Source organism: Gossypium arboreum, chromosome 2, assembly GCF_025698485.1.
Source record: "Gossypium arboreum isolate Shixiya-1 chromosome 2, ASM2569848v2, whole genome shotgun sequence".
In the NCBI taxonomy this organism is placed as follows: Eukaryota; Viridiplantae; Streptophyta; class Magnoliopsida; order Malvales; family Malvaceae; genus Gossypium; species Gossypium arboreum.
In genome coordinates, this window is record NC_069071.1 from 26,504,788 (window position 1) to 26,520,511 (window position 15,724).

Consider the following 15,724-nt stretch of genomic DNA (forward strand, 5'->3'; position numbering starts at 1 on the left):
ATTTTTAAACACAAACATTACTCAATATTATCCAAATTCACATTCGGCCATAATACACACAACATGTTAACCGATTTTCCCACTTAGCATCTAATGCACATGCATGCTCACAAATACACATCATCGAGTTCTCACTAAAGACATTTCATTTCTATACACATAAATCATGCATAATAATTTAAATATTTACATAATTTCATATATCCAAGTACTCACCTATATTTTGTATTAAAATTTGATATCAATGTCGCGATTTTCATTTAATTTACCATACAAGATCATGCAACATGATAGCTCAATTTTAAGTACATGAGTTCTTGTCCTGTTTGAAACGGTACAACGACTCTAGTGTATAGACGGTTTGAATATCAGACACATTTCACCTACCTAAACAAAACACTCCAGCGTGCATTTGAACATGTTAAATTCTGGCATGCATTCGGACACTTAAAAATTCAGCATACATTCGAACATTAAAATTTCACTAGCTGACAGCAAATAATTTTCGACAATTCAGTTCCTACATCCTTTCAACAAATGCTTATTTCCTTAGCTTCAACCAATAATAATGGGACATTACTAAAACTGAAATTTGAAAATGTAAATCCCAAATTAAACTGTTTTAACCTCCAAAAGTTAATAACTCTTCAAACATAAACCGAACAGAATGCATGTTAATTTCAACCATCTTTATATTTTGCTTATTACCACAAAGCAGGACATTGATTAACCAACATTTTACCTTAATTAGAGCAGACAAGATCAATTACACGAGATTTATTGCACGATAAACTACAAGCAATTACACGCTGAAACTATCGACCTTCAACAAAGAGGTTTCAACACCAACTTATACATTTATTTATCAACTCTTCTTCACTTCTAACACCAGTATTTTGGTAACAACTAACATGTATTTTAACTATTAACTTTGCTTAACAGTCCTTGAATCATGTTTTACGCATGTATTAAACACAGTATAAACATGGAAAATTTTCAAAGTTTCATTGCAAGGACTTCTTGAACAATGGTGAACCTACTCTTGAGCGCTTTTTTTCCTTCTTCTTGCCACCTTCAATGAGTTTCTTAAGGAACCAGCTCTAAGTGAGCTAAAAATTAAACATGCAGCAGACCCTCTTCTTCCCTCTCTTTTCGAACAGCCCCTTAATCTAGCAATCACCTTAGCTGAAAATTTTAACAACCCAAGGAAATTTCTTCTCCCCCCTTTCCTAGCTACGGCAATGGAGGAATAAACCAACTTTGGTTTCTCCTCCCACTCACACATTATTTTTATTACCCATACTCTTTTATTCATCTTTAATTCATTTAATACATTTTTTTATTACATATTTCTCACCACTAATAAATATAATAATATTAAACCACGCATATAATGTCCATACTTATGAGCTTGGCCAGCCACTAGCATTAAAAGTGGCAAATTGGCATGCAAACCTACTTATTTGCATCATTCAATAATTAATCACTTAAAATAAGCCACACATATATTCAAAGCTTCTCACATAAGTCCTTTTTATTTTGAAACACATTCAATTTGACAAAAATCAAAGCATTCAAATTTCACACATGCATGATCACATATTTTAGACATAAAATATTATATTCAATTATTTCTGCGACTCGATTTAGCGGTCCCGAAACTACTTCCCGACTAGGGTCAAAATAGGGTTGTTACAACTCTCCCCCCCTTAGGGATTTTCGTCCCCGAAAATCCTAGTAGCGACTAGGTTAGGATAATGTCCTCTTATTGAATTATGTCCATATAAACATTAGCTCATCAATAACAATTGTAATTCATTACTACTTTCACATCGATCTATAAAATCACTTTCTTATCTTAAAACAAATACATAAACATTTCTACAAGTATACACATACATCTCGTTTTCTTGATTTCATAAGCAATAATCACTTAATTGAATTTATGCTTGCATTTCAAACACATATAAATCACATATCGAGTCGATGCCATGTCCTAGACATGGTCTTACACAACATCTCAAATCAATGCCTTCATCCCAAACGAGGTCTTACATGAATCTCATTTCAAACACTTAGTGCCCACTGACTGATCTCGCACACATAGTGCTCGGTTGAAGAACTTGCACACACAGTGCCTCAATAGTGCTCGGTTGAAGAACTTGCACACACAGTGCCTCAATTACCGATTTCACACACATAGTGCTCAGTTAAAAGAATTTGTACACACAGTGCCTCTAATCATTCGCACACATAATGCCCATATTCATTCGTTATTACACATTGAAATGACTTAACTAAGTCTATAAAACATCATATATGTACACTTTAAACGTATTCTTTCATTTAACTTTGAATTCATATAGTAATGAACACTTAAACCTTGCTCGAATCACCGGCATTAAGCCTGCTAGGCACGAAGACCTGAATACACATCACCGGTACAAGACCTGCGGAACTTTAACCCATAAATAATTTCAGCACAAAGGCCTTGGACCTCAAGTCCGATTTTGTCCCAAGATCTGAATGCCTTGGGCTTAGCCCGGATACATCACCAAGATCTGAATGCTCTTGGGACTTAGCCCAGATATAACACCAGCACGATTGCTCTTCGAGACTTAGCCCGAATATAACATACTGAACTTTTATGCATATTTATCCATCAAGTATACATTTCACTAATTTATCACATTGGCATTTCAATTGCTTTATTCGTATACAAGCACATAATGTATAACTTTCATTTAACATTCGATCTATATATACAAGGATCACATATCCACCTAATTCTCACAGTTTATTTTCTAATGATCATTCGGATACATGCTTTATACACAACTATCTCGTAAACAAATTTGAGTAAAGTAAGATCAATGGGCCATGATTCATATATCATACCTTTATAACATGCCATTCTAACTTTTATACTAAACTTAATTACTCAAAACTTACTAAATTTATCACATACCTTAGGGCTTATACTTCAAGTTCGCACATGATATATGCATATCATAAAATTCATTGCATCATTCGAAAAAGGCACATAGCAAAATCAACAAGTACATTTCACATAGCATATCATATTCTTAATTCACTCTTTTCTCAATTTTGACACATCATAAGCATGTTCCAATGCTCTCAATACCATCTGCTACAGCTCGTTCAGGATCAAAATTTATTATTATATGAAAAACACATTTTAACTGTTAGAAATCATCACACTATCATTTTATGACTTTATGGCATGTATAGCTAGACTCACACGTGCTACGTCAGTCCTAGAATCGACTAAACCGTAGCTCTGATACCAATAAAATGTAACACCCCTATCCCGTAATCGTCGCCGGAATAGGTAAGGGGCATTACCGGACTTGTAACTCATGTCAGAACAGTAAAATTTTGAACTTTTTCTTGAAATAAAGATCATTCATTTAAATAAGTACTAAGCACAGCCAGGTATAATCCCCACACGTAGTCATCGGGTCTTACCAGGAATATATTTCCAAGTTTCATGTACATTTAATCCCATGTTACAACATTCACATAGACTATCATATTTGTAATTCATTTGCCTCATCAAATATCTACTAATACACACCTTTCACAATTTGTTAATCGGCCACAATATATATACACATCTCATACATATTTCACATTAACCATTTGGATTTACCACATATGCATGGCTCATACATATTTCACATTAGCCTTTCGGCTTTACCACATATATATATCTTATACATATTTTACATTAGCCATTCGGCTTTACCACATATATATCTCTTGTACATCAATTTCATCATAACAAAATTGACTAGGTATACTAGTCATTTACGGCTTATAGCCTCACTTTAATACGGATCCGGTACTTTGATTAAAATTTTAATTGATAGTTTATAAGCAACTCAAACAGTTTTATCAATGTTTACTACTTAATCACAAATTCACTACAAGTTTTTTTTCACGAGCAATAGTCACTAAATCATTTATAACTGGAGCTACGAAACTCCAAATCAAGTGCCGTTAATATTTACTGAAAATAGACTCATATATCTTTTATCCATAAAATTTTCAGAATTTTTGGTTTGGAAAATCAATACCAGATTTTTCTTAAAATTTTCCCTTGTTTCACTATTTGACTAGTCTGACCATTCTTCACTACGAATCAAAATTCTCATTATACAGAATTCAAAATATATTCTTATTTATTTCATTTGAAACTAGACTCATTAAGGATTCTAAGCATATAAACTTCATATTATAACCATTTGTTTACAATTTATAATGATTTTATAAAAACAGAACAGGGGATCTAGAAGTCATTTTGACCCTGTCCCACATCACTTCAAATATCTTATTATAGGAAATTCTTTTGCTTACACGGTTTCTTTTATAAGAAACTAGACTCATTAAGTTTTAATTACATAATTTATTAAACTTCTAACTCATCTCCCAAAATTTATGATGATTTTTCAAAATCACATTACTGCCATTGTCCCAAGCAGATTTATTACCAATTCACTCTTTCACACATACCTTGCATGCATGTTATTTAAACATGCATATCACAAATCAATCATCAAATACCTATAATTTCACTTAAGCATAAACTTTGTTTCATCATTTTTAAACACAAACATTACTCAATATTGTAATCACCAAAATTTGCCCGGATTGTTAAAACTGATGGATAAATAAATAAATATTTATTTATTTAATTTAAACAGTCCATAAAAGTTTTTTTACAGACCCAACAGCCAAATTTTACTGGACTAGCCCAGCCTAAACTAAGTCCCAAATCCCTTAACCCGTTTACACCCTTGACCCATTACAATTACAACTTTAGCCCAAATATACCCGAAGCCTAGACCTAAGCTGGACCCGAATAACAGAGGCCCAAAAAACCCAAAACTATCAGCTAGGGTTTTCAACCCTAGCTCTTTCCCCTCGCGCTACAATAGTTTCTGGAAGCTTTGGGGAGCGTCGGTGCAACTCCCCAGATTGAGGCCATCAATGCGTCCGTCCCTCTCGTGACCGTCCAGCACCGCGATCTCAGGCCTCCCCTCTAGCCTTGGTACCACCGTTAACGCCGAGATCATTGGGATACCTGCAAGAAAAGGAAAAAAATAGCAGATACACGAAAAAAGCAGAGTAGAAAAAGGCAAGGAAATCACAGTCAAAGATACAGAAGACACAAAATAGAAAGAAATCTTAGATTTCTTTCCCCGAATATGTAAGGGACCGAGGCTATAAAGCCTTTCTTTCACTTGTAAAAAGGACCTACGTTCTGAAAAATACACACGAGGCAGATACCAAAACATTGTACACAGAATCGTTTTTGCAATAATATACCAGAGATTTTTTTTTTTGACAGAAGACAAAGGTGACATATTTTTGTTTTCGTTTCATTCGCTTGATCATGAGTTTATGCATATAATATATTAAACAGATAGAGAGAGAGTATACCTGGAGAATCACCTTGAAAAGTGAAACTTTTCAAGTTCCGACCGTCGTGTGCGGCGGGGTCGGTGGCGGCGCGTGGATCTCAGCGCGGAGGTCTGATGACCAGAGCTGATCGGCTAAACGCCGTAACTCAGAGGACCAGGGATCCTCTTCAGAGGATTTTTTTTTGTTTTTTTAGAAACTGGGTTTCTAAATGATTTTAAAGTTGAAGGTTTGGCTTTTATAGCCTTGTCAAAACGACAGCGTTTTAGACCCTCAGGATCCGCGTGTTGACCCGATTACCAGGGGAGGATCCGCGCGTTTTTGAGAATTGGGTTAATTACCCAATTGATCCTTCTATCCCTTTTGTACTTACAATTAAACTTTATTTTATTTTATAATTTGGCCCATTATTTTATTTTAGTTTTAATTTAGTCCCTATGGCTATTAAATTATATTCTGGAAAAACGTCACCGTTTTGGGAATAGGGTTATTTGCCCAGTGACCCCCTTTTATTTTGCGGGCATTTCAAATCAGGCCATAATTCAGTTTTAACTTTTTAAATTTGCCCCGTAATTTTACAAAACTTTAAATTTGGTTCTATTTTTTATTTCTATATATTTTTATATTAATATTTGATTTATTTTTACTTTTATACATTAAAATTATTAAAAGTGTTATATATATATATTACTATTATATATTATTTTCCTCAAATTATTATTATTTTTATATATTATTATATTTTCACATATATTATATATTTATTAATTATTTATATATATATATATATATATCTTGTTTTACATGTTATTTTACATTATATTATATTTCTTATATATTCATATTACATTTTATTTTTTATTTTTTTTATATGTTATGTATATCATGTATCACCAATTATATTTTTTATGATTACATTATATATTATTATTATTATTATTATTATTATTATTAAATCATATTTTTAACCCACACTATATATATATATATATTTGTTAATTATTTATTTATTTACTATATATTATTTTATTTTAAACTAATATGGTTATATTATGAAATCTCTTACATACTCCTAAACCAATATATTTTATAAGCATAATTATTATTCTATTTTTGTTATTATATATTACATATTATATTAAATACTATTTTAGAATTATTAATATCACATTTTAATTATGTGTATATTTTGTTAACAATTATTAATTTTATTTTATTAGTCTGTTATATATTTTTATATTGTATGTGTCATGGGTGTGTTAAATATTATTTTTATGATTATTATTATATGTTATATTTTGTAAACATGTACATTGATTTGCATGTCATATGTTATTTAATTATTGCTTTCTTATATATCATGCATTATTTAATTATTACCTTGTATGTTTGTATATTTTGTTTAATGCATTATTTAATTATTACCTTGTATGTTTGTATATTTTGTTTATTCATTCTCAATACATGCTTTATATATCTTAGTATGCATATTATTAATATTTGCTATTTTATATGTATGAATCTAATGCACGTTCTTTATATCATTGCCATCATTTTGTTTAAATGCACGTATTATTTACCTACTACAATAATATGTTACTATTTATGATTTATGATACAAAATAATTCCTCATGCATCATCTTCAAAAAAGACAAGGCTCCAAAATTTTCAAAAAAAATATAAAGGCAATGCTTGGTGTTTAGAAATTTCGAAAAAGTAGTGCCCTAACTTATTGGGTTGCAACTTTTCTCGTTAAGTTCGAATAGTCTAGTATCCTTCTATGTTTTTAAAGGTTTTTAAAATGTAAGCAACTGCCTTGGAATTTCAAAGCGTTGTGTCCTAACTTATTGGATGTGGCGATTTGTCGTTTCGAGATAGGGATTTCCAAAAGGTTAACTTAGTGTCAATGTTTGATACAAGTGAACCCAAATTTTCAAAATCAAAGTATTTTAAAGAGGATTACATCTTAAAATTTTTTAAATTTCCGACATTAAAGACATTTGATAATCAATTAGGTACTAATTTTTGGGCGTTACGAGGGTGCTAATCTTTCCTCGTACGTAACCAACTCTCGAACCCGTTCTTTTATTTCGTGGACCAAAACTAATGATTTTAAAACAAAACGTTTTAAAGGTGAACCAATCACACCTAAAAAGATTGGTGGCGACTCCCGTTTTTGTTTTTTTTTTTAAATCGATTCCCATTTTCCAAAACTCGATTTGAAAATGGTTTCGACAGCTTGGCGACTCTGGTAGGGACTAATAAGAGAGTCAAGCCGTGTAATTGATTATCTCTTGTCTTAATGTCGAAAATTAAAAATTTTAAAATTTATTCTTCTTTGCATTACATGTGTTTGTGTTATTGCATGTGTTGCTATATTCTAATACGCATTGCATTTGCATGACCGTTGTGGTCACACCCTTAAGTGGGAGTGAGAAGCTATGCCTTCGTGAGGTTTTCGCCTCCGTGCAGGATAGTGGATCACTTTCGGGATACATCCGTACCTATGGTTTCGTGAGATTTTCATCTCCGTGTAGCCATAGGGAAATGTGTCCCCCTGAACTGAACTCGATTCAAATGAGCCTATAATGGGTGACGATCGAGGAATCTGCTGGTTCAGGTACCTCAAACTTTAGAACCAACCTCATATAGAAAAAAACCGTAAGAGCGCAACTTAGTTAGAGTTAAACTTTAGATATTACCCCTTATAAATTATTGTTGAGATTTATTGATATCATGTGATACTGACTATTTCTCTTCTTTTGTTTGCATGACATTTTGCATTTAAAAAGGTATCGATTCGCGGTCAGTGTCTAAATTAGAGGGCTTTATTATGGAGAACAGACTTCTTGATAGAGTGGAGAGCAATGCTAACGTCCATAGATGGTCTGAGCAAACTCAGTTAGAAAAGGGAGATAGTATAGCTGCGGGATATGTGTCAGAGCTATCAGGATATACTCGCATCAGTGTAACGCAGAATAATCTCCAAGAGCTTAAGGAGATTTGGGATCAATGGGGCAACGAGACTAAACAGTTATTCTACGGTAATTATGGAGACTTACCTTACTTGCTCGATGTTCAAATAGATGAGCACTTGTTTCGAGCCCTCGCTCAGTTTTGGAATCCAGCGTACAGTTGCTTTACTTTCGGGGAGGTAGATTTGGTGCCTACCGTAGAGAAGTACACTGCCTTGTTACATTGTCCCAGGTTCCAGGAAGATAGAATCTATTCTAGAGCTGTTAATGTCCCTACCTTTTGGAAGAAATTGATGGCTATTACAGGGATGAGCGAGCAGTGGATTATTGCCAGAATTAAAGAGAAGGGCGAGTGAAAGTGCATTTCATGGGAGGCTTTGAAGGATCTGATTTTGACACACCCTGATGAAGCAAAGAGGGTAGATGTTTTTGCCTTAAGTTTGTACGGATTGATGGTGTTCCCTAGGGCTTTGGGATATGTGGATGAGGCAACCACGGATCTTTTCCATAGACTCAGTAAGAGGGTCACCTCTGTCCCTGCAATTTTGGCAAAGACATTCAGGTTCTTAGGCGCATGTAGGAAAGCTGGCGTAGGCAGGTTTGTTGGTTGTGCACAATTGCTTCTGGCTTGGTTCTATAGTCATTTTCGGTTGATAGATAAGGTCGTTTGTCGGATTTTCTTCAAGGATTACTCACTGCTGAAGGACATAGTCGCTTCAATTAGGAGAGTGGATGTTCCAGAGGAGAATTGGATTGCACTACTTCAAAATCTTCAGTCGAAAGATGTTGAGTGGAGAGCTCCGTGGATGATTCCTGGTGAGATTCTTTACTGTTGCGGCAATTTCAATTGGGTCCCTTTATTGGAAATTTGGGGTGCCATTGGTTATGCTCCCTTGCTCGTGTTAAGGCAATTCGGTTTGAAGCAGTTCGTGCCAGTAACTCATGGCTAACTCAAAGTGAGTTCGCATATAGAGGAGCCGATTACAAGAAAAGGGTCGGTGAGATCTCTAGCGCTTGGAACAAGACGTGCCAGTTGAAAGGAGTAGCCATTGGCTCTGCTACGACTCCAGAATATGTTGAATGGAGAGGTAGAAGGATCAATGATAACATTCCTGAGCCAAATATGGAAGGAGCTCGACCGATGGAGGAATATCTACAAGCGATGCCCTCAGAGTTAGAAATTATGAAGCAAGAATTTGAGAGGAAAAATCTGGAGCTCGAGAAAAGGATAGGAAAGCTTGAAGAAGAAAAGATGTACTTGAGTTTAGATATTGATGTCCAGAAGATAGAGGTCGAAAAAGAAAGAAAGGAAAAGAGGAAGATTGAAGAGGATAGAGATGACTTGAAGGAACACTACAAAAAGGCACAGGTATCCTTGAGAAGAGCGAAAATAGGAGGGTCTTCGGATCGATTCTGAGAAAAGAGGTCCAAGAAGGAAAGGCTAGAGCTGAGTACTGGGAGAAGAAGTTTCAGGAGATGCAATCGCGGAATTTGGCATTAGAAGGAGAGAATAAAGGGTTGAAGTCTAAAGTCAATGAGCTTGGAAGATCCCTTCGTTGGCATCGCAACCATGATTCTATAGTCGAGTTAAGAGAGCTAAAGAGTAAAGTTGAAGATTTGAAAGCAGCATTGCAGGAAGGTAAACTTCAGATCAAGCAACTCGAGACGCAAGGGGATTATCTAAAGGGAGAGCTTCATCAGTCTAGAGGGCAGATTAAAGAAAGGGATCATGTCATGGAAGAAGCCATAGCTCAGATTCGAGAGGTTACTGAATATGTGCAAGACTTGGCTGTACGAGCCGATGTATTGAGTATGATGTATGGGTCGTCGTTAGACATAGGAAGAGAGTTAGCCCTTTTACTAGATAGAGTTAAAACTTTGGGCAGTAGGGCGAAAGCGTACTTGTAGTCCATTTATATGTAAAGATATTCTTTTTCTAAATAAAGTTTTCTAAATGAGATTGAATCAAGATTGATGCCTTTGTTGCATTCATACATTTGCATTACATCATATCATATGCATTCAAGGTTATAGAAAGACACTAATTAGTTAAAGTTTCTTTATAAAGGTGGAAAAGAAAACTGGAAATTACACATCCTTACGGCACTCGCACTAAAACTAAGAACATGGATCAAAGGTTTGAGCAGTTGCAAAAAGGATATGCAAGACCAATTGCAAGAGCAGTTGGCTAAAATGCAGAATGAGATGAGGGAACAAATGATGGAAGCTCAGAGGAATATAATGGCCGAAATGGCTCAGTTATTGAGGGCCACTGATAAAGGAAAGGCTCCTATGGCCATCATTGAAGAGGAAAATGAAGGTCCTCCTCCAGGTTTTACACCGCCGCATGTATCATTGCAAACTGAGGCACCTCCTAGAAGGCCATCTACTACTGTGAGGCCTCAGCACGGGCCAATTGATGCTGGTGTCCATGTGAATTTCCCGATTGGTTCAGGACTTAATATGGGTGACAATCTTACTAATCTTCTTGTTTTCGATCTAGATATGGTGGAAAAGGAGGATTTAAAGGCCGAAGCTGCAAGGCAATTGGATGAACGCTACAGATGGTTAGAAGAAAAGTTCAAGGCTTTGGAAGGCACTGGCAATAATCATGGGGTTGATGCCAAAGACTTAAGTCTGGTCCCAAACCTAGTGTTACCTCACAAATTCAAAATGCCAGAATTTGAAAAGGACAATGGCACTACTTGCCCAGAGGCCCACATCACAATGTTTTGCAGAAGGATGACGGGGTATGTAAGCAATGATCAGCTATTGATCCGTTGTTTTCAAGATAGCTTGATAGGAGCGGCAGCCAGATGGTACAATCAGTTAAGCCGGGCTAGAATAAGTTCATGGAGGGACCTTGCACAAGCCTTCATGCAACAGTACAATCATCTAACAGACATGACCCCTGATAGGATTACCCTGCAAAACATGGAGAAGAAACCTAATGAGAATTTTAGGCAATATGCACAGAGGTGGAAAGAGGTAGCGATGCAGGTTCAACCACCACTGTTGGAGAAAGAGACCACCATGTTATTTATTAATACCCTGAAAGCCCCATTTATTACTTATATGATTGGAAGCACTACTAAAAGTTTTGCGGACATAGTTATGGCAGGAGAAATGATAGAGAATGCCATAAGAGGAGGAAGAATTGAGGGGGAAGGAGTCAAAAGATCAGCCCCAAGAAGAAAAGACAATGAGGTAAACAATACAAGTGGTTTTAATTCAAAAGCAGTCACAGTTAGCCAACCCAAAGTAGCCACAGTTGGGCAACAGGACTCCCAAAAGCAGGAATCCAACACTAGGCATAAGAGGATGCAATTTACACCTATACCTGTGACGTATAGGGAGCTCTATCAAAATCTATATGATGCGCATGCTATAGCCCCTTTCCATTTAAAACCATTACAACCTCCGTATCCAAAATGGTATGATGCAAATGCCAGATGTGAGTATCATGCTAGAATATCGGGGCACTCAATCGAGAATTGTACTGGATTCAAGAAAGCCGTAGAGAGGTTGATCAAGAATGGGGTTTTGAAATTTGAGAGTACCCTAAATGTTGAGAATCCTTTGCCGAACCATAACAATCAGGGAGTAAATGCCATTGGTGAAGCCGGTGAAAAAAGGGAAAAGAAAAATGTTGATCAGATAAGGATGCTTATGAGGGTAATCTGGGAGGAGATGATGAAGAGAGGTATGTTGACCTCTAAAAATATGAAAGAAAGAACGTAGGACTACGGTTAGTTCCATGAAGATTGCGAGGAATTCAAGGCCTTGGTGCAAGGCTTCGTAGACAACAAAGAGCTACAGGTTTATGAAGGTAGCTCTAGTGAAAAGCAAGTATGTGTGCTGGAAAATGAACAGCAAAGAACCGGTAGACCAAGGATCATTATCTCCCTGCCAGGGAATAATGAAATGGGGACACCAGCAGCCCAAGGTTATTATCCATACACCTACTCCTTTCTCTTACAAGGATAGCAAAAAAGTACCATGGAGTTATGACTGTAGCGTGACGGTGCCGAGAGAAGGAAACATAGCCAGCGCATCTAAGGATGTACGAGATGAAGGTTCCCATACGCGGAGTGGGAAGCGTTATGATATGGGGGACGTCAGAGTGGAGCCCACAAAACCCAAGAATGTTGAAATTGAGAAAAAGAGTGAAGTATCTGTTAACGAGCCAGTAAGGGAGGAAGAAGCTAAGGAATTTCTAAAGTTCCTTTAAGCATAGTGAGTACAGTATGGTCGAGCAGTTGCGTAAGCAACCAGCACACATATCGGTTTTAGCCTTACTGCTAAGCTCTAAAGTGCATCGAGAAGTGTTGTTGAAGGTACTCAACGAGACATATGTCACTCATGATATATCTGTCAATAAGTTGGACCGGTTGATAAATAACATCAGTGCTGATAATTTCATCTACTTCAATGATGATGAAATTCCACCTGGGGGCATAGGGTCAACTAAGGCTTTGCACATCACCACTCGTTGCAAAGGGTACACGCTTTCAAGTGTACTCGTTGATAATGGGTCCGCTTTGAACGTTCTTCCATTATCTACATTGAACAGATTACCCATCGACAGTTCGCACATGAAGACATGTCATAATGTGGTAAGAGCCTTTAACGGAACTGAAAGGAAAGTAATGGGACGAATTGACATCCCTCTGGAGATTGGACCAAATACATATGAAGTTGACTTCCTGGTAATGGATATCAAGCCCTCCTATAATTGTTTGTTGGGAAGGCCATGGATACACTCGGCAGGAGCGGTGTCTTCTTCACTGCACTAAAAATTGAAGTTGGTGACAGATGGACGCTTGATAACCATCAATGCAGAGGAGGACATCATAGCAGCTGTCACCAGTAAAGCCCCTTATGTGGAGACAAATGAGGAGGCTATCGAGTGTTCTTTTCGTTCCTTGGAAATTGTTAATGCTACCTTCATTTCGGAGGGAAGCGAGGTGCCGGTTCCCAGAATATCTAGAGCAACAAGGATGGCCCTGCGAATAATGATGGGGAAAGGAGCATTGCCAGGAAAAGGACTAGGAAAACAGTTGCAAGGAGGGATTCAAGTCCCAAAATTGATGGAGAAGAAGGATCACTTTGGTTTGGGTTTTAAGCCAGACCATAAACAAAAGAGACAGGAGATGGAAAAGCGTCAAGCAAGAAGGAAGGCGCGTTTGAACGGAGGAGAAGTAGAGTGGGAACTGATGACATTCCCATCTATATCCAAAACCTTTAAGTCAGGAGGGTTGCTAGTAGAAGAGAGTCATCAAATCAATGTTGTACATAGTGAGTGGTTTGGACAGGAAAACCTCGAGGGTATTCGCCCTTACGAACCGGAGAGCTCTCAAAACAATTGGACTGCGGAGGATCTTCCTGTAGTCTTTAGAAATTTTTCAGAGTAATGCTCGAAACATGTTTATTACTTTAGGGCATAGGAGTAGTAAGATTACATTTGTGAAAATAGGCTTATGTTCATCCATTATTATTCAAATAAAACATAACTTTTACCAATTTAAAAGAGTATTGCCTCATTTTTATCAACCAATATTCCTTTAAATTCTAACAACTCTTATTCTTTTATTCATAGCACATAAACGATCATTCTTAAATTCATTCATTCTTTGTATATTCTTTCATACCCCTCACAGGTCTCTAGATATCAATGATATGAGCGCTCATACTGCCGCTCCTGATTTCTCTGGTGAGCAAGACGTGTTTGGAGGAGCCTCAGGATTTTGAAGATGTTCAAGATTATGACGTATCTCTCGATCTATTAAGAATGGTAAAACAGGAAGAGAAACAAATCATGCCACATGAAAAAGAGGCAATAGAAAATATAGCCCTAGAGGAAGGGAAGGAGGTGAAAATTGGAACACTGATCGCTAATGACACAAGGCGTAGCTTGATTGAGTTGCTCTAGGAATTCAAGGATATCTTTGCATGGTCTTATCAGGATATGCCCGGATTGAGTACTGACATTGTAGTACATTGTCTTCCGATAAGACAAGAATGTAGACCGATCCAACAGAAGTTGCGAAGGATGCGGCCAGACATTGTCCTGAAAATAAAAGATGAGGTCAAGAAGCAGTTTGATGCAGGATTTCTGCAGGAAGTGAAGTACTCTGAATGGGTAGCTAATATTGTACCAGTCCCTAAGAAAGATGGGAAGGTACGAATGTGCGTTGATTACAGAGATCTAAATAAAGCAAGCCCAAAGGATAATTTTCCTCTGCCACACATCGACACTTTAGTAGACAACACAGCAGGATATTCGTTGTTCTCCTTCATGGACGGCTTCTCAGGATACAATCAGATAAAGATACATCCAGAAGATGTGGATAAAACTACTTTCATAACATTGTGGGGCACCTTTTGTTATAAAGTAATGCCGTTTGGGTTGAAGAACGCAGGGGCAACATACCAACGAGCCATGGTAAACTTGTTTCACGACATGATGCATAAAGATATTGAGGTATACGTTGATGATATGATCGCCAAGTCACGAACAGAAAAAGAACACATTGAGGTCTTGAGAGGATTGTTCTTAAGATTGAGAAAATTTTAGTTGAAGCTCAATCCAGTAAAGTGCACCTTTGGAGCCAGATCGGGGAAGTTATTAGGCTTCGTAGTCAGTGAAAAGGGAATCGAAGTTGACTCAGACAAGGTCAGAGCCATACGGGAGTTGCCTCCACCACGTACTCAAAAAAAAGTTCGAGGATTCCTAGGAAGGTTGAATTACATTACTCGGTTCATTTCACAATTGACTGAGAAATGTGATCCTATCTTTCTTCTCCTCGGAAAGCACAATCAAGGTGCTTGGGATGAAGAATGCCAGAATGCTTTTGAGAAAGTCAAGCAGTATTTGTTGAATGCTCTAGTGTTATCTCCGCCTAGTCCAGGTAAACCGTTAATACTATACTTGTTAGTATTCAGCAATTCTATGGGATGTGTGCTTGGTCAGCATGACGAGTCAGGGAAAAAGGAAAAGGCAATTTATTATCTCAGTAAGAAATGAGATATTCGCCAATCGAAAAGTTGTGCTGTGCGTTGATTTGGACCACACGGAGATTAAGACAGTACATGCTATACCATACTACTTGGCTCATCTCAAAATTAGATCCATTAAAATACATGATGGAATCAACGGCTCTAAATGGAAGAATGGTGAGATGGCAAATTTTGCTTTCAGAGTTCGATATAGTCTATGTAAGTCAGAAGGCTATCAAAGGAAGTGCGGTGGCAGACTTCTTGGCCAGTAGAGCTTTGGAGAATTACGAGCCATTGAATTTTG

The 15,724-nt window shown here is 36.8% G+C and overlaps 1 protein-coding gene across 1 annotated transcript; it reads left to right on the forward strand.

Moving 5' to 3' along the window:
• The first annotated feature begins 10,581 nt into the window (after window positions 1-10,581).
• On the forward strand, window positions 10,582-12,652 carry LOC108466117 (uncharacterized). Its single transcript, XM_017766478.1, has 4 exons — window positions 10,582-11,240; window positions 11,385-12,124; window positions 12,185-12,270; window positions 12,335-12,652. The coding sequence occupies exons 1-4, from the start codon at window positions 10,582-10,584 to the stop codon at window positions 12,650-12,652; spliced, it is 1,803 nt and encodes a 600-aa protein (XP_017621967.1).
• The last annotated feature ends 3,072 nt before the right edge of the window (window positions 12,653-15,724 follow it).